General features: G+C 43.0%; 2 protein-coding genes across 2 annotated transcripts; both read right to left on the bottom strand.

Moving 5' to 3' along the window:
- Positions 1-654: 654 nt before the first annotated feature.
- LOC136430764 (ectonucleotide pyrophosphatase/phosphodiesterase family member 5-like) lies at positions 655-7,083 on the bottom strand. The gene is made up of 8 exons (XM_066421661.1): positions 6,860-7,083; positions 6,092-6,203; positions 4,806-4,879; positions 4,308-4,475; positions 3,904-4,029; positions 3,149-3,300; positions 2,327-2,540; positions 655-2,012 (listed from the first exon to the last, which is right to left on the bottom strand). Exons 1-8 carry the CDS (start codon positions 6,986-6,988, stop codon positions 1,698-1,700), a joined length of 1,290 nt encoding a protein of 429 aa, XP_066277758.1. The 5' UTR covers positions 6,989-7,083; the 3' UTR covers positions 655-1,697.
- Positions 7,084-8,865: 1,782 nt separating this feature from the next.
- On the bottom strand, positions 8,866-14,234 carry LOC136429427 (uncharacterized). Its single transcript, XM_066419258.1, has 8 exons — positions 13,992-14,234; positions 12,231-12,307; positions 11,964-12,090; positions 11,090-11,244; positions 10,780-10,953; positions 10,512-10,615; positions 10,098-10,236; positions 8,866-9,798 (listed from the first exon to the last, which is right to left on the bottom strand). The coding sequence occupies exons 1-8, from the start codon at positions 14,044-14,046 to the stop codon at positions 9,676-9,678; spliced, it is 954 nt and encodes a 317-aa protein (XP_066275355.1). The 5' UTR covers positions 14,047-14,234; the 3' UTR covers positions 8,866-9,675.
- Between the last annotated feature and the right edge of the window lie 1,532 nt (positions 14,235-15,766).

Here is a 15,766-nt window from a genome sequence, read left to right as displayed (position 1 = left end):
CTCCGCGTTACAAGCGCAAAACGCTGTTAGATGTTTTCGCGAATGTTCGTTCTGATTTAGTGCTACGCCAGATAGTGTGCCTAACTTAGCATGCTTTTGTAATTTTGCCCTCTTCGGAAGTTGGTGATGAAGTTCAGAAAATGTAAATATGGCTTGTAGTCCACTATATTCTAGCGACAGCATTGTTTACGTTGTTTTTCTTTGGTCAGTTTTCTCCTCAACAAACATTTAAAGACCCAAATTTTTAGTGCTTTATGAAGTTATATTTCTTACGTGTATGATAGTTGTGTATCTGCTTGGCACAGGTCATATATTTAGGCACTGGGCCGTCTAGCTACGCAGTGACCCTCTACTCAGCACTACCATCTAGACTCTACCAGTCTCCCAGGGTCGCTGGGGAAATATTAGAAATTGGCCAAATAGAGTTAAATGTTTGAAGGGAGTCGGCTACGGAGATAAGGTCAAATTTGACCTTATCTCCGTAGCCGACTCCCCTCAAACATTTAACTCTATTTGGCCAATTTCTACTATTTCCCCAGCGACCCTGGGAGACTGGTAGGGTCTAACTACCATCATTATTGTCCGATAAAGTACTATTTTTCGACAAAACAAGAAATGAATATATACACATATGTTTTTAATACGAATGACAGCTATATGCATGAACTTCATTTATTTACCTTCCTTATCAGCGTAGTCAGTGGTCACAAACACGGCGTACTTATGCAAAATAATATCAGTAAAAAATCCGTGACATGTTAGGGCGCGTGACAAGTTAGGGCACCCCCCGTTAGATCATGACAGACGAAGATCCGGTTGATTTTTCAATGACAGGGTAACTGTAACCTTACATCGTAGACACAAATGATTTATTCTTCATCTATTGCATCCTTGAATGCTTGTGCAGTTGTGCTTGCATAAAATACATTGTACTACACGGAACAATGTTGAAAAAGCTGCACATGTTTCAGTCGCAAAATGGATGTTTAAACTTAGATAGAATAACACCACTGGCTTGCTTCCCACTAAATATACACTTAACCAGGTGACAGTGCTGTTCAAATGGCAAATCTAAAAAGGGTCTCTCTGGTATGATGTTCACTCTCGACATAAACGTTAAATGCTTCGGGGGTAAGCAAGTTTTTAAAAAGGAAAACCATTCAACGTTTTGCAAAAGCTGAACTCTTAGCTTCATACACAAGTACATCTAAATGTATTCAAGATAAACAATGATTAAATGTTCGGACAGTCTCAGATTTGAAGATAGACTGGACGTAACTGACAATATCCTTTTCAAACAGAAAAGAAAAGAAGACCGTTGAATAATTAAAAACATAGTTAAAACTATGATATATTCATGAATAGCTCACATCATTTTCAACAGAGATGTGAGACACTCATTTATCATATACAAGATTCCTTTGTCATATCTAATATTAAGAAATAATCTAATTTAAAAACTATGTTACAAACAGCTCAGGACATCTCCACCTCAAGCCTTAAATCATTTACACACCAAGACAAAACGCACAAAAGGGACCGTCTTATGCTACTCGAATAGATAAACGTTGAGACGTTGAGCAAAGATACACGGGGACTATTTCCAGTTTGTCCCAGTTTGCGATGTCATTTTGTCAAAATAGCATTACTACAGCACAGTCACTACTAAGCAAACCTCCCAACATCTTCACTTACACCTAAATGATAGTTAAAAGGACGAAGATGACAAAGAGGAGAATGCAGTTTGGAGTCATCTCCATAGCAACAGATGCACTCGGATCGGCGAGGAGACCCCGAACTCGTTCCCAGGATCCGTTGTTGGGGGCGGGGGTGATGTCGATCAGGGAGCACAGCAGGTTGTAGATGTCGACGTTGTGAAAGGGGGGCAGACGGTGGCCACGGCGGAAACTCGGGCCTCGGGCCAGGAAGATGGTTCGCATGGACGACATCTCCTGGTCCCAGCCGTGCATGCCCTTGAAGGCCAGCTGGTCGGGGGTAAGCTCAGTCTTGTTCTGCAACAACACAAAACAAATTATTTTTTCAACATTGTTCATAAAGCCAATATCTATTCACACCAATACACAGAGATGTACAGTCATGTATTCTATAAACTTCTTATCAATGTATGTGTTATCTTCAGCTTATCCTGTGTTCCTTGGGTTCCTACATTTTTTCTATTCCCGTAAGAATATCATCAGTGAAACGGTAGTCGTCTTGTTTCAGAATGTGAACATTCAGCATCCTATAAGTATAAATGCCCCCAGAACGGCACAGTAATTGATATGTAATGTTGTTATCTGTAAATGTCCCATTGAATCCCACTCACAGGAACAATAAGCCATCCCTCGTCCGTAACAGCCAGGAGCGGCATGATGCGCCTGTGCTTGGAATAGTGCAGGCGCTCGGGGAGATCTTCCTTCCTGTACACACTCATGTTGGGGTGAGCGTTCTGTAGGGCGTTCACCACGTCGTCCTCACGGCCGCTGACCGGCAGAATGCTTGCCAATGGGGCGAAGTCGGCTACCTTGTCTATCCAAGTTCTATGGAAGCGAGAATAAAATTTCAAATTCACGAACACCCACAACAAGTGCCTTTGAAAGGATACATAATGGGCACCGCCCCTAAAGGTTCCGCCAAAAGATTCTACAAGCACGTCACTGATTGGCCACAGCAAGTCCGTTGTACGGATGACATCGCCGCGCGCATTGATTTTCGCCTAATTTCGAAAAAAAAAAAAAAAGAAATTTTGCTACCCTCCCGTGGCGATGGTGGGATACCAGGAAAACCGTTAACTTATCAGTTCTATCTCAATAGGTCCTATATGCCATAAATCAAGGCATTTCAACATACACATTGCATTGCAGGGTTGTTGTTGTGTTTTTTCCTCACGACAATACTAGTATGGTGTTTGCGGACCATTCTGCGCCGGTCAACTATGTTTATGTAAAGGTAGTAAGGAAAGGCGGCAATGTTATTAGACGCAATAGACGTTCGGCAGGAGAACTGGCTTGTGCTCAGATAAATATGAGCGCTGGGGCACTGATAGCTAGTTTCAGCGGCGAAAGTGTTATAATTTGAAGTCTGCAGAGGCTGTGATCCATAAAACGTAGCCTTTTAAAAGCTGACAACACGAGGCAGTCAGGCTTACTTGTTCACGTAGTCGTACAGAGAAATGATGCGGTCGCTGCTGACGGTGGCCATGCCGTGGTCGCTGACCAGGATGATGTTGAGGCTGTCCTCCAGCCCGGCGTCCCGCACCTTCTGTAGCAGGTACCCCAGCACGCCGTCCATCTGCTCCGACTGCGGGCAGAAATGGCACGTCACATCGATACCTGCTGGAGACTTACTAACCACCAAGCAGATGTTGGTATAGTGGGGAAGATCGTAATGTTGACTAACGTGTTCCGTTTTCTCGGTTATATGTCAGAGGGGAAACTGACCAGGACAAAGAATTTAACAATTTTGGAGACTAGACTCCCTTACCTTATGGCATAGCCAACATATAGCGTCTATACTGCATACAATGTAAGCCCTCCAAAAAATAATGGTATGGACGTTTCTAGCTAGCTACAACAATAGCCCCTTAAAATACCCCAGCTCCATCATAAGTCTGACCTCAACAGGAATGTATAAAGTATTCTCCATGCTGTACATAAATGCATCTGATGGCCGTTTGCCTAAATAAAGTGTGTATGGTTCATACATAATGATTTATGTAAAACCAATGTCCTTGGTAAAACCTACCCATCACCAAAGAACGTTGTTAGAATGACCAGATTCACATCTGATGGCGAATAGTTTTAGACCCATGTGTTAAATCAGAAAATGTTACAAGGTAGAAACTATTTTCATTTCGCATAATTCACTTAGTGACGCATTATGATTTTAGTTTCTTTAATTAACCTTTTCAATGACTTCTGGCCCGTTCGCCCCGTAGGCGTGTCCCGTGGCATCGGGCTCCTCCAAGTACAACGTCACGATGTCGGCATCTTCTTCCACAAACCATTCCATCACTCTGTCCACACGGAACTACAGGCAGATACATACAGCAATACAATTGTTAGCGAGCCAAGTACTGACAAATATCACCTGTACTAAATTTGATAAAACACGTTTACATAGTTGTTTGTTTACTTTGATGAAGTAGATTTGGTATGACATGATATGGCTTGAGTTTGATTTCATTTGAAACTGATCATGCACAAGGTTTGTGTTTTATTTTTCTAAAAACAATCAATTGCAATGGGAAAGTCTAGGCCATCTAAATAAGTGAAGTACGAACAGCACTGGACAAGACAATAACACACCTGGGCCGAATGACTTGCGTTATAAGATACCCAAATATCTGGACGCATGCCCTTGATAGGCGCCTCGCTCCCGGGCCAGAAGTAAGCAGCTGTTTTGCGGCCCTGCATTCGTGCGGTCTGCCAGATTGGTTCGGCTCCAACATCCCACCATTCAGCCGTATGAACACCCTAAAGAAAGAAAAAACACGTCTAAGCTTGTTAAAGCGAAAACCACACACACACACACACACACACACACACACACACACACACACACACACACACACACACATACCCAAACGCACAGAGTCACAGAGAGAGGGGAGAGAGAGAGTGTGGACAACAATCTTTATCTTATAATTTTGACTTTTACTTTTAGTTTGCAAAGTGAGACAAAGCATTGGACGATTTTTCTACAATTACAACATTTATCTTTCCTTTTTAAACCCTTTGTGAAATTGTAGTATAGTAACTCTTTGTACTTTAAAAGCCGGACAATGTATTACATTACAACATTACCTTCCAAAAAAAGGCGTCTAGTTGAGGGTCGTACATACTGTTTCCCACAATGCCATGACTTTCTTGGTATAAACCTGGAAAAGGAGGGAGAAATCATCTCCGAGAAGAAGTTCGTTTATATTGCCGATGTTCAGAGTGTCTGTTTGCTTTGTACATGTGGTGACCAGGAAGAGTCTTGAAGTTTACAGATGTTCTGACCATATAAATACTAGAACTAAGAATGCCCCATTTCCTTACTAATACAGTGCATTTCACTCCATGTACATCCGCATGCAAAAACGGACTGCAGAAATGGACCATCCAAAAGTTACTTCTACCCATGAATGGGCTAGTACATCATCACCATAGTGAGAAACTCAAAATGTATATTCTTGGTCTGGCAATAGCAAATTGAATCATCATAAACTGGTGTATACCACTGGAGTGTACATCAAGTCCTGTGGGCAAATGTCCTAAGTCATTTGTTTTTAATGTCATGGCATAAAGGCCAAAACTATATTTTTCATCTGTACCAAGAATTCCAAAATGTTATCAGTTCATGGATTATGAAGTAATGTTACCAAATATCAACAAAAGTTAACGTTATCATATTTTGCACTGTCCAGATTGTCTTATTCGTACTATGTGCATGGTTATACATATTGGTGGCTGGTTTGTAACTCCTCACCCCCCCCCCTCCCTCTTGTGTTTCCCAGTATTTGCACCAGGTACAGCACGGAACAAATTGTTCCAGGTTTGTTGGAAGTTGCGTCATTTCTGAGAACAGGAAGAATGACCGCGACGTTGGTTGCTTTTTCTCGGAAGTGACGAATCAAGTGTGAAATATTGCACACTGGCTTCCTGGTGCGGCTGCCTACTTGAACTTCGAACTCTTAACACAACATTTTTTTCCTCCCGTGTTCATTTCACTTGAAGTGGCAACACTGCTTCTCATAATGACTGGGCCATTATCATGCCATCTTGACAAAACTGTAACAACTATTTAAAAGTAAACGCGACAAACGTTTGCGAAAATGAATACCCCATGGCCTTTTGCATAAATGGCGATTTTGAGGGATTACATTGCCCTACCTTAGAATTCTGGGCGACCTATTCCCATACATCAATCCTTTTTGTCGTCTTGTATTTGAGCACGCTATCGCATGACGCTTTAACTTTGTGTTTGCTGGGCAAGCCAGGATCAATGCGATGAGGGAAACTAAAAGTAGAACAGAAGCATGATAAGTGTACAAAGCACACCCAACAAGTCATGCCGCATTGGGTAAACATACCTGACGGAGACTTACCTGTGACTATGCTGAAGTGGTTAGGGAACGACTTGGTGACGAAGGTGCTGTAGATGTAGGGTGCCTGGACGCCTTCCCGGGCCAGCTGGTCCATGTTGGGGGTTGAAGCTCTCTAGAATGAGTAACAGACTATTTTGGTCAGTAAAATTGAGTAGTAGGCCTTAATTGACCTCAACGGTTTAAATTTCTGCACGGGAGGTCGAACAATGTTCACTGTTTCTGGTGAAAGAAATAAAAAAGTCCGACAATTTTCCGGGTTTGATTACTTTAAACTAGTGCGTATCACTGTTTGTCCAAACTTTTCTTCCCTAACTACTGAGACGAAGAGTGTAATACAGCACTGTCCCGGGACGTATATTCAGTAGCGCATATAATGCCAAAAGATATAAGAATGATATCCCATGCATAGTTACATATAGTTGTGCCGGAAAAGAACTCGCATGCGAAGGACGTTCTGATGCTGAAACATCCAACAGAGCCGTGATGATTTTTTTTCTAACTTCAATACAACAATAACTTTTTTAACCATGCTGGCCACGGATTCAAAGATGTCTATTTTTTTACTTCGCTTTTTGACGGACAAGAACGATATGGCACTACACTCACGTTTTTCATAACGTATGTCGAAAGTGCCACGTACAGAGAACAATATACCGAAATGTATCTATTGTTGCTGACATACAAGCAGTTCACTGGCCAGACCGGTCACCCGGAGGCTCAATAAGGTGGCATACTCACAGAGTTACATTAATTTACAACGTTACAAACCTGCAAATAGTCCCAACGAAAACCATCCATGGAAACCAGTAGGGTTTTCATCTTCGTTTGCAGACTTGGCTGCACGGCGCCCAGAAGGCACGCGACGGCCACCAGGAAACCAGGTGCTGCATGAACCATGTTAACGGACCGGTGGACAGGATGCGAATGACTTCTACGCAGCTACATCGAGTTTATGTCTTGCTAACGTTGACTTTGTTTCGTCGACGCCTATCAGGTGTACACTTTTTTTCTTGGAAGTGTTTACATAGCCACAAAGGCCATATTGTTCCAACGAACAAAGCGCGCAAGGTGTAACGTACGTTATGCCATTCACCCTTCTTCGTGGAAGAGTTATAATATAGCCATGAAGGACTTATTGTTTCTCGGAACTTTTGAAGGAAGTGACAGTTAAACCTTCTGTTCATTAATCACATGTCACCTGTAGATTTCTATGGTTCATTTAACCCCCTCCTCTATAGCCTGGGTGCCACCTAGTAATTAGATAACCCATCCAAGTGTAGGTGCACCACACCGCACCATACAATGTTGGTAAATGTAAATATTTTGTTCTACTGGACAGTACGTTTACATTTGTCACACATTAATCCAATTGTTTGCTATCGCATCATTTCCAAAGTAACCGTAGCAGAGGGCCCACCGATCCCGAGTGACAAGGGTCACATGCTGCTGTTAACAATGATAACATGCATAAACAACAGACTATTCTACTGTAAACGTTCAGGGTGGAAAAAATCGTTTCATTCAAAACTTGTTCATAAATGCAGTTCTCTTTGACCATACTGGTATAAGATGCAGAACTCAACTTGGCCCGTTGGCCATGCACAAGGTGTCTCTTTTGAACCACGCCAGTCCGTGAGTAAACTACCAAACTCATGTTTGAACTTTGAACTTCGTGGATGATAGCGGTTTAGGTATAAAGGTGAGGACTGGTTAGTGAATCGTAAAAGCTGCAATGATTCATTCAATCGTTAAGCGTCTCTTTTGAACCGCACCGTGTGCCCAACTTCACCTAAATTCTACGCGAATATGAACTTCCCATCATTTGCATGTACCCCTTATTACCGTATAAAGATGACAGTCATTGTCTACTAATATCTTAAAGCTTGGAATTAAGAACAACTCTGACTTCTTTAGAGGTTCAGGTAACGGCGTATGAAAACTAAGTATGGATGTGTTTTGTGTTGAATAGAATTTTGATAACGTATCAATATCTGAATATCTTTGAATTGAAAACTCTTTAAAATCAAAATAAGACTATTCACAGGATTAAAGTCAGAAACAGTATTAAGAGTGACACCAGCTCAAGAGTGTTGAAAACCACGTTCATCAACAAGGATGGATGTTCTTTCATATACAGTAACATGGATCACACGCTAGACCACTTCTTTATCTAAAGTTACATGCAGCGATTTCCAATGGCTAAACATGAACTTAGCCAATATTCAAATATAATCATTGACAGACTATTAATAAAATTTCACTGAAAGTGAAGAAGCAAAAACCTGCCAACTTCAGTAATGAAGATGCATGGAGAAAGAAAAAGATATCTGATAGATATGTCAGGGGGTGGGTAGTTGTTCTGCCCTCGACTTCGATGGGGTGTCTCTTACGAGTTCGCTAGTATAGTTGCGATGTTAGAGATGTACGCTCAACCCAAGGAAGACACCGGAGTCTCCACATTTTGAAGACGTTGATCTGTGGAGCATGTCTCTCACTGTCTTCTCTCTACTCTGAATCTCCAGACTAACTGACCCTAGTACATGGTTTCTCTTCCATTTATATACCTTCTATCCGCACACACGTATCTATTTCTGAGAAAAGATACTTAACTTGCTACCTAAATCCCTCACTCACTCACTCACTCACTCATTCACTCACTCACTCACTCACTCGCTCGCTTGCTCACTTACATGTATATCAATATTCAAAATCAAGTTTTTTTATCAATCATTCACCAATCACGATGACACAAATATCACAGTGAGAACTCCCAGTGCACCACGTGTATTGTATTGTCTTAGTTCTTGCAGCAGTACAAGATAACAGATTTCTAAAAAAAGCTTAAGTGCTTTATAATGGTGTGGAATGCTTATATGGCTCTATACAACCCATAACCAGTAATATGGAGATGACACTTAGTGTCTACTCCTAGCTAGCCTGGAATTAGAGCTATGACTTTTTCAGGGGTTGGTATATGGAATTGTTGCCTTGATATGGCTGGTCAATTGCAAGATATCATCATTGGTATGTATATGTTTTTTTGTTTTTGTTTGATGACTTTTTGATAAAAAAGCGTTAGTAGGAGATGGATGTCTTTGTATTGAAAACTCATTTAAATTCAAAAATTTATTGATACGATCAGTCATGAAACCTCTACAGAAGTGAACGGCGTTTAACAGCAAAGATTCATCGGCTTACATAATTCACAGTAATATATGAACTACATACATGGATAACTCCAAAAAACACCTCTATGCCTTACGTTACATACTTCAATTTCTACTAAGCCCATATTTGAGTACAATTGTTGGCTTACTATGACTCATTACAAAGCGTCGATGCGAAAACCTGCCACTACTAGTAACACTAACGGTACGTATGATGTAAAATGAAACTATCCATGATGCTCTCTTGGTCTCTTATTTAGACACAAGTATCCGATGACCTCCGATGTATGTATGACAAAATACGCTCCTCTAACAGTGCCAAGGTGGGTATGTGACAGAATGTATTCTGATATTGTTGATTAGATCGCCTTAAAGAAATACCTTGGTAAACATTCGATTCGATTAACTTTTATGAAGTCAAGGGTCGACGTTATTGATGAATTCTGCGGTCGAGAGCCGGTTTCCAGTTGGCCCGTAGATGCAGGCGAGATAATTACCGGCCTTGCCACAGCCAACAGTCAGGGTTCTCTTCCAGACAATCTGGAAGAGGATGAGAGCAACATATTAACTTTCACACATGTCATCTGGGCAATCACCCCCCCCCCCCCCCACACACACACACACATACACACACGCACACACACACACACACACACACACACACACACACACACACACACACAAACACCCACCCACACACACACACACACACACACATACAAACACACTCACTTGTCATGGCCAATAGGAACTAAACGAACTTAGATTTAGAATATCAATATTCTTGTTGTCTCTCGTTCCTTTCAAGGAACGATGTGAGTCTCGAGGATGAAGCTTACCTGGGTAAAATGGCCGACGTCGCCATCAAGAAAGCTCCGCACGGGGTTGGATGGGTCATAGTTATCCCTCTCTTCGTACCAGTAGTCGGTGCCCGACTGGCAGGTGATGCCAGTCATGTACGCCAGGTTCTCACCATGTCTACAAGTGAACAGGCAGGAAAAGATACATTACTTCTCCTGTAATACCATAAAGTATCCCCTTACTGAACGCAGAATGTCATGATCACCAACATGATAAAAGCGCCCTTCCATGGTACATTTTTTCTAAATCAAGTTCAACAAGAGCCCGTGGTTGTGGTTGTCGTCATTAACGATGAAGAGCTGCAAATCATGATAGAAAAACAAAAAAAAGAATGCGTCAGGGAAGCCTGTGATATTTATGACGTCACTAACGAACGGTTGTGCTTTACTTACGTCACGCCACCCCAGGTGCGTTGACGAACGGGCGTGTGGTCCATATTCCCATCATTTTTCTCATTCAGCTCGGTAGCGACTCTCTCAGCATACTCGGCGGATCTCTGCAGAAAAAAAAACGCATGGGGCGGAGTAGATTTAGTTCGTCACTCATATTTTTCAACTTGTTCGTGTGCTAAAGCCGTATCGACCTTTCTGTCGACGGGTACCAATGAGGAAGGCTTGTACATGTTCAGAAACTTATGAGGATTTGTAGATCACTCCTTACCTGATCCCAGGTGAGGGCAACAGCGTTGTGATTGGCGCGGTACTGGTTGTGGGTCCTCAGGCACTCTTCGCGAAAGGCAGCGGGGTTGACAACTGGTTCGTCAGTCGTCTCATCCTCAGCCTCTGTGAGTGTTAGAGTAGAGAGATGTTCGGGTATGTCAATAACAAGAGTGTACTACATCTCTACCTCCATACTGGTTCCTAATCGAGAGACAGTACATTAGTAGCAGATGGAGGAAGGAGAGATGGAAACCAACATGGAAAAGTTAAGCTCAAGGCGGAAATGAAACACAAACAACGGTTAATCCAACTACTCCGTACCCACCTGTACAGAGTCCACAGGCCTTGCGACAATGGCAAGCCATCATGTACTGACGATAACGTATGTGCATGAAGCCTCGATTCAAGTAGGATTCACAGCGTGTGTCGCCCAACTCGTTTTTACACTCGGTGTTATCGCCGGGACCTGATGAGCGCAAAAGAAATCGGTTTATCATTAGCATAGCATCACAGACTGTGGATACTCTATGACAAGCAAAAAACAATTTAGAACAAGAGTTCGTAGACCTCATATCTCCATGAACTATCCTGTTTATGCAAATGACTTACGCATGTATATAATATATGCTTGGTCATAAACACCTTTATCTGACTTACACAATTTGCATTATTGACAGTCCAATTATTTTTCACCTAGATGAATCATTCAAATTATGCATTAATTATGCAAATTAGGAACTTATCAAAGTTCTGCTGCAGCACTTCATCATGGAGATAATGATGAAGTGCGCCGGTGCCCCAGGAGTATTTGGTGTGCCCCCAGATCTGAAATGTCATCATCAGTTGGTTCAACCCCTGGACATCATCCAAGCGCAATTTAAGACACACCCTTTAATTACGCGTCTGCTCTGTTGGCTGACGTGATAATTGCAACGAGTCTCAAAGCATGTCTAAAGGTCATATGCCATCCATAGATCATACTTTATCAGACAATGTTGTCCAGACCTATCCAACCTGGATCGCAAAATTGCATTTTTAATTCTTCCACAATCCCCACATAGACCCCACTCTATCAACCTTATTGGCAGTTTGAATTATGGTCCTCTATCGAGATTTCACATAAACGTCTGACTTGTCTGAAAAGTTTGTGTGGGTCGACATCAGTTTTGTACAGGCGCCACCTACCGGGAATACACAGGTCACACGCAGCTCTGCAATGACGTGCCACCCAATGGGGCCACCTGATACAAGCGCCTTTCAGCTTGTAGTAGTCACAGGCGCAGTTACCAATGTTGTTCTTGCAGACTGCAGCCTGGATGGACAAGTACACAATGTGTATTTTTAACCACGAGAGGGGCAGCAGTTTCAGCGGAGGCGGTGGTCAGCCTCGCAAGCTACATATGCATAACGGATGGATGTAAAAGTACGTAAGCACATTGAAATTGAACTTACGGATCTTTTGGGAATGCCGTCGTTTACTTTCGTTGCGTCGGCCTTCAGTTCCACCTCCATAGCGGGGTTCTCAGTATCTATCGGATTAAAACAGCGTTAATTGAAACTACAAAACTGTCCCATTCCTTAGATTTGTATGATACAGTGGCCCCAGGCAGAGACTATAAACACGTTAGAAAGGTGGCGGGCTTGCGAGAATGATGCCTGCGGACAAGTCAAGTTAGACCCCGTGCCACTGGCACAGGTGGCCAACTGCGTCACAAAACAAATTCCCCTACTGAGAATGTTCGATAATAGATTTAAAAAATACATGTATAAAAAAGGGGGGAAAGGGTAAGAACAGCAAAGTGGCTGGTATTGACAGTGAGTTAACGATGTACATTAGGCGCGCGTTCTGGCAAGGGGACGGGAGGATTCTGGTACCGCCGCGCGGCTCGGTTCTGACGGCGAGGCGGAGGTGCGGATCGCCCGCCACGATGATGAATTCGATCCACGCTGCTGCATGGATACTCGAACTTTTAGCTGCTGGATTTTATTTGCCTCTGTCGTATATTCCGTCGTTTTCTTTCCAGCTACGCATTTGCAGTCTTCTGATAGCTAATGGGTTTCGATTGTTTTTATCCTGGCGCAAAAGCAATCATAGTCGGAAAGCAATCAGAACCAGGTAACTTGAAAATCACTTGACATTGCAACATCAGACGCGCCAGAGCTTAGTAGTGGCGAGTAGAGTCCATGTCATTACAGAATAGCGAAAAATACAAACTGGCGCACCGTAACAGTCCTGTAAATTTATGTGTCAAGTTCCCACGATGTTCAAAACAATTCAAAAACTCTCAAAAAGGCACGAAATTCAATTCAGTGCGTGACCCCACCCGGGCCTAACTCCTGACCGTTTGAACTGTGACTTACAGTAGAAATGCTCTACAAGTTTTTTTTTAAATGTGCAGCGCGCGGCTTCACCCCTAGTTAGGGCCCTGTCACGCTTGTGCGTATATTCAAGTGCGAATGAGTTCCGCAGTAACATCTTTTGGGTTGAAGTACATTTTGCGGGGAGGAAGTTGTTTTCTACTTTGACCCACCGTTGATGAGCAGTCTAGTTATCAAACCAAAGAAATTACTTCTTCGGCTGCAAATTACTTCCTCAGGAATGTGACCGGGCCCGGCGTTCCGATCTCGTCGGCGCGCCTATCGCACGGCAGCGGGTCAATGCCTAAGGGCCCTGTCACAATGCGTATAGCCTCCGTTGCAGACTCTGAAGCGGCTTTTTGGGGGGCTAAATAATACACTTTTTGCAGCCACCCCGTAACTATCAGCCATCCTGTAACCATCAGCCGCCTAGACGGCTGATGGTTACAGGATGGCTGATAGTTACGGGGTGGCTGCAAAAAGTGTATTATTTAGCCCCCCAAAAAGCCGCTTCAGAGTCTGCAACGGAGGCTATGAGTTGCGTACTAACATGTTTTTGGTTAAGGTTACGTTTGCAGCCGAAGAAGTAATTTCTTTGGTTTGATAACTAGACTGTACCCCGAGGATCTGCCGTCTGAAAATGCAACAGGGGTCTGCTACAGTTCGCGTGTAGTACAAGTTCTTCTTACGGTCTTCCGAGCAAGTTTCGTAAAACCTGCGGTGTATCACAAGACCTCTCCTATAAAAAAGCCGCGTCTTGCTATCCACAAGGGTGAGTATTCAACTGTTATAGCCACACAAAAAGTCGGGAGCACACCGCAAACAGTGACAGAACAGGATCTAGGAGTAACTTACCTGACACAACGATTCCGACCGACAAAACGACAGCTACGACCACAACACTGTTCATGTTGACTCGCTGACTTACCAGAACAAGTTAACAAAAGATTTCTCTGCTGAGCTCGAGGTTGTCTTCTCAACTTTCTTCTTGCAGCGGCGCGCTCTTCTGGAGAAGTTGCGGTGCGTCGTCCGGTATTTATACTTACCTATGACGTGAAGCCAAGTTGGGTGGATGGTTCCCACAGCCAATGAGGGAGAGTCCCAGGCAAACACGCCCATATGACAACAAGTGGTTTGCTCATTTTATGATTTATGACTTGCTTCATCTACATGACAAATTGCACGACACGTTGGTATGTACGTGACGCGCACCACTCACTCGGACTAATGACTGCTGGCTACCTGCTGGTACAACATCTACTGCACGTTTAGAAATATTCCATCGGTAGAAATACGAAGTTACGTATTTCTATCGAAAGAAAATCATTCTCATCACTTTTACCATTGTGCAAAACGCGAGCTGTGTTCAATTTCATGTCTCACCAACCTAGATCCAGACAACGGTAGAAGTAGAAAACTAAATCTAGAACAAATCAAAACGTTTTCATGTCCTAGGTTCGTAGACATCCGCTAGGAGAAAATAAACAGGAAGACTGAACGTCGCTGGTGAGGAGCACCATGGCTGACGCGTAGAAATTACTTGCGAAATTTCACCCGGGCTCGTGAGAACAACTGCAATGTGTGACTGGTTTGATAGACGGCGCTCCGTCTGCACCCCATTCCACCAGGACGGCGACCTTGCGCGACCTCCCTGCAACCGAGCAATTTTACAGAGCGCTCAACGAATTTCGTAGGCAAAAAAAAAACGAATTCTTCTACGCTTTGTGTGTTTTGTTGTCTTTTCAGTTATACATTCTTTTGTGCATGATATTCCAATTACAGCCGGGTTACACAAGTCCAATTCAGGTCGCAGCGAGGTCGCAGCTCGCGCGTCTAGTGTAATGAGGCATGCAAGGGCTGTATGTGGGGTGGTGGCTGTTTGATGGTGGTGACATGTTCACCAGATAACACAACCACGGACACTCAAAAATCAAGTTGATGAATGTATTTAGACACCAATCTCCGTTCGTCAAAGTTGGGATAAAACAGCACAACCTATAACGATCAATTGATAGCAAATGTGTGTGATATTCTGTCCCAATCACGACTCGGAGCCTCGATATACTTTCTACTGACATGTTCCAATGATATCTAAAAAAAGACAGAAGCTGATGAACGTGATGACTCGGTAAATCACAAGCCGGAGCCCCGTAATAGCATCAAGGCTATCTACAAGAGTAAGGAGCCCGAGTGTGCCAAGACGTGCATTGGAGAAATGTACATTGGAGAGATGCCATATTAGTCAGCCACTTATAAGTTAAGATACAAACAAACGAGTATGGTCAGGGCGAGCGGCAGTCATGTACTAAAGGGGACCTGCGTGTCGATCCCTCTGGTGCAGCATGTGGGACCCAGCCTGCCCCTCTACCTGTTTGTCATACATTGTATTCGCTATAGTTGCTTTGCAATAAAAAGTTTTAATTGAAAATGTATCAGCTCTAAATATGATTGAAAATGAACATCAGGTCATCATTGTGTGTCCATGTGCTCAAAACTATATAACTAACAATATGACAAGCGATGTATTCACCTCCCTCATTACCTTAATCCCACCTTCACTACCTAAGTACATCACTACCTCGCTATCTCACTTACTACCTAAATCACTCTTACTCATTCATTCATTCACT

Source organism: Branchiostoma lanceolatum, chromosome 3, assembly GCF_035083965.1.
Source record: "Branchiostoma lanceolatum isolate klBraLanc5 chromosome 3, klBraLanc5.hap2, whole genome shotgun sequence".
Taxonomy (NCBI): Eukaryota; Metazoa; Chordata; class Leptocardii; order Amphioxiformes; family Branchiostomatidae; genus Branchiostoma; species Branchiostoma lanceolatum.
This window is presented reverse-complemented; position numbering and strand designations above follow the sequence as displayed.

Excerpts from the sequence above, each read along its gene's own strand:
- LOC136430764 (XM_066421661.1), bottom strand. The coding sequence starts at position 6,988 with ATGGTTCATGCAGCACCTGGTTTCCTGGTGGCCGTCGCGTGCCTTCTG. Across the intron at positions 4,880-6,091 it reads CCACTTCAGCATAGTCACAG|GTTTATACCAAGAAAGTCAT; the intron begins GTAAGTCTCCGT and ends CTCCTTTTCCAG. Across the intron at positions 4,030-4,307 it reads ACGCAAGTCATTCGGCCCAG|TTCCGTGTGGACAGAGTGAT; the intron begins GTGTGTTATTGT and ends ATCTGCCTGTAG.
- LOC136429427 (XM_066419258.1), bottom strand. The coding sequence starts at position 14,046 with ATGAACAGTGTTGTGGTCGTAGCTGTCGTTTTGTCGGTCGGAATCGTT. Across the intron at positions 10,616-10,779 it reads TTGCCCTCACCTGGGATCAG|AGATCCGCCGAGTATGCTGA; the intron begins GTAAGGAGTGAT and ends TTTTTTCTGCAG. Across the intron at positions 9,799-10,097 it reads ACGTCGGCCATTTTACCCAG|ATTGTCTGGAAGAGAACCCT; the intron begins GTAAGCTTCATC and ends ATCCTCTTCCAG.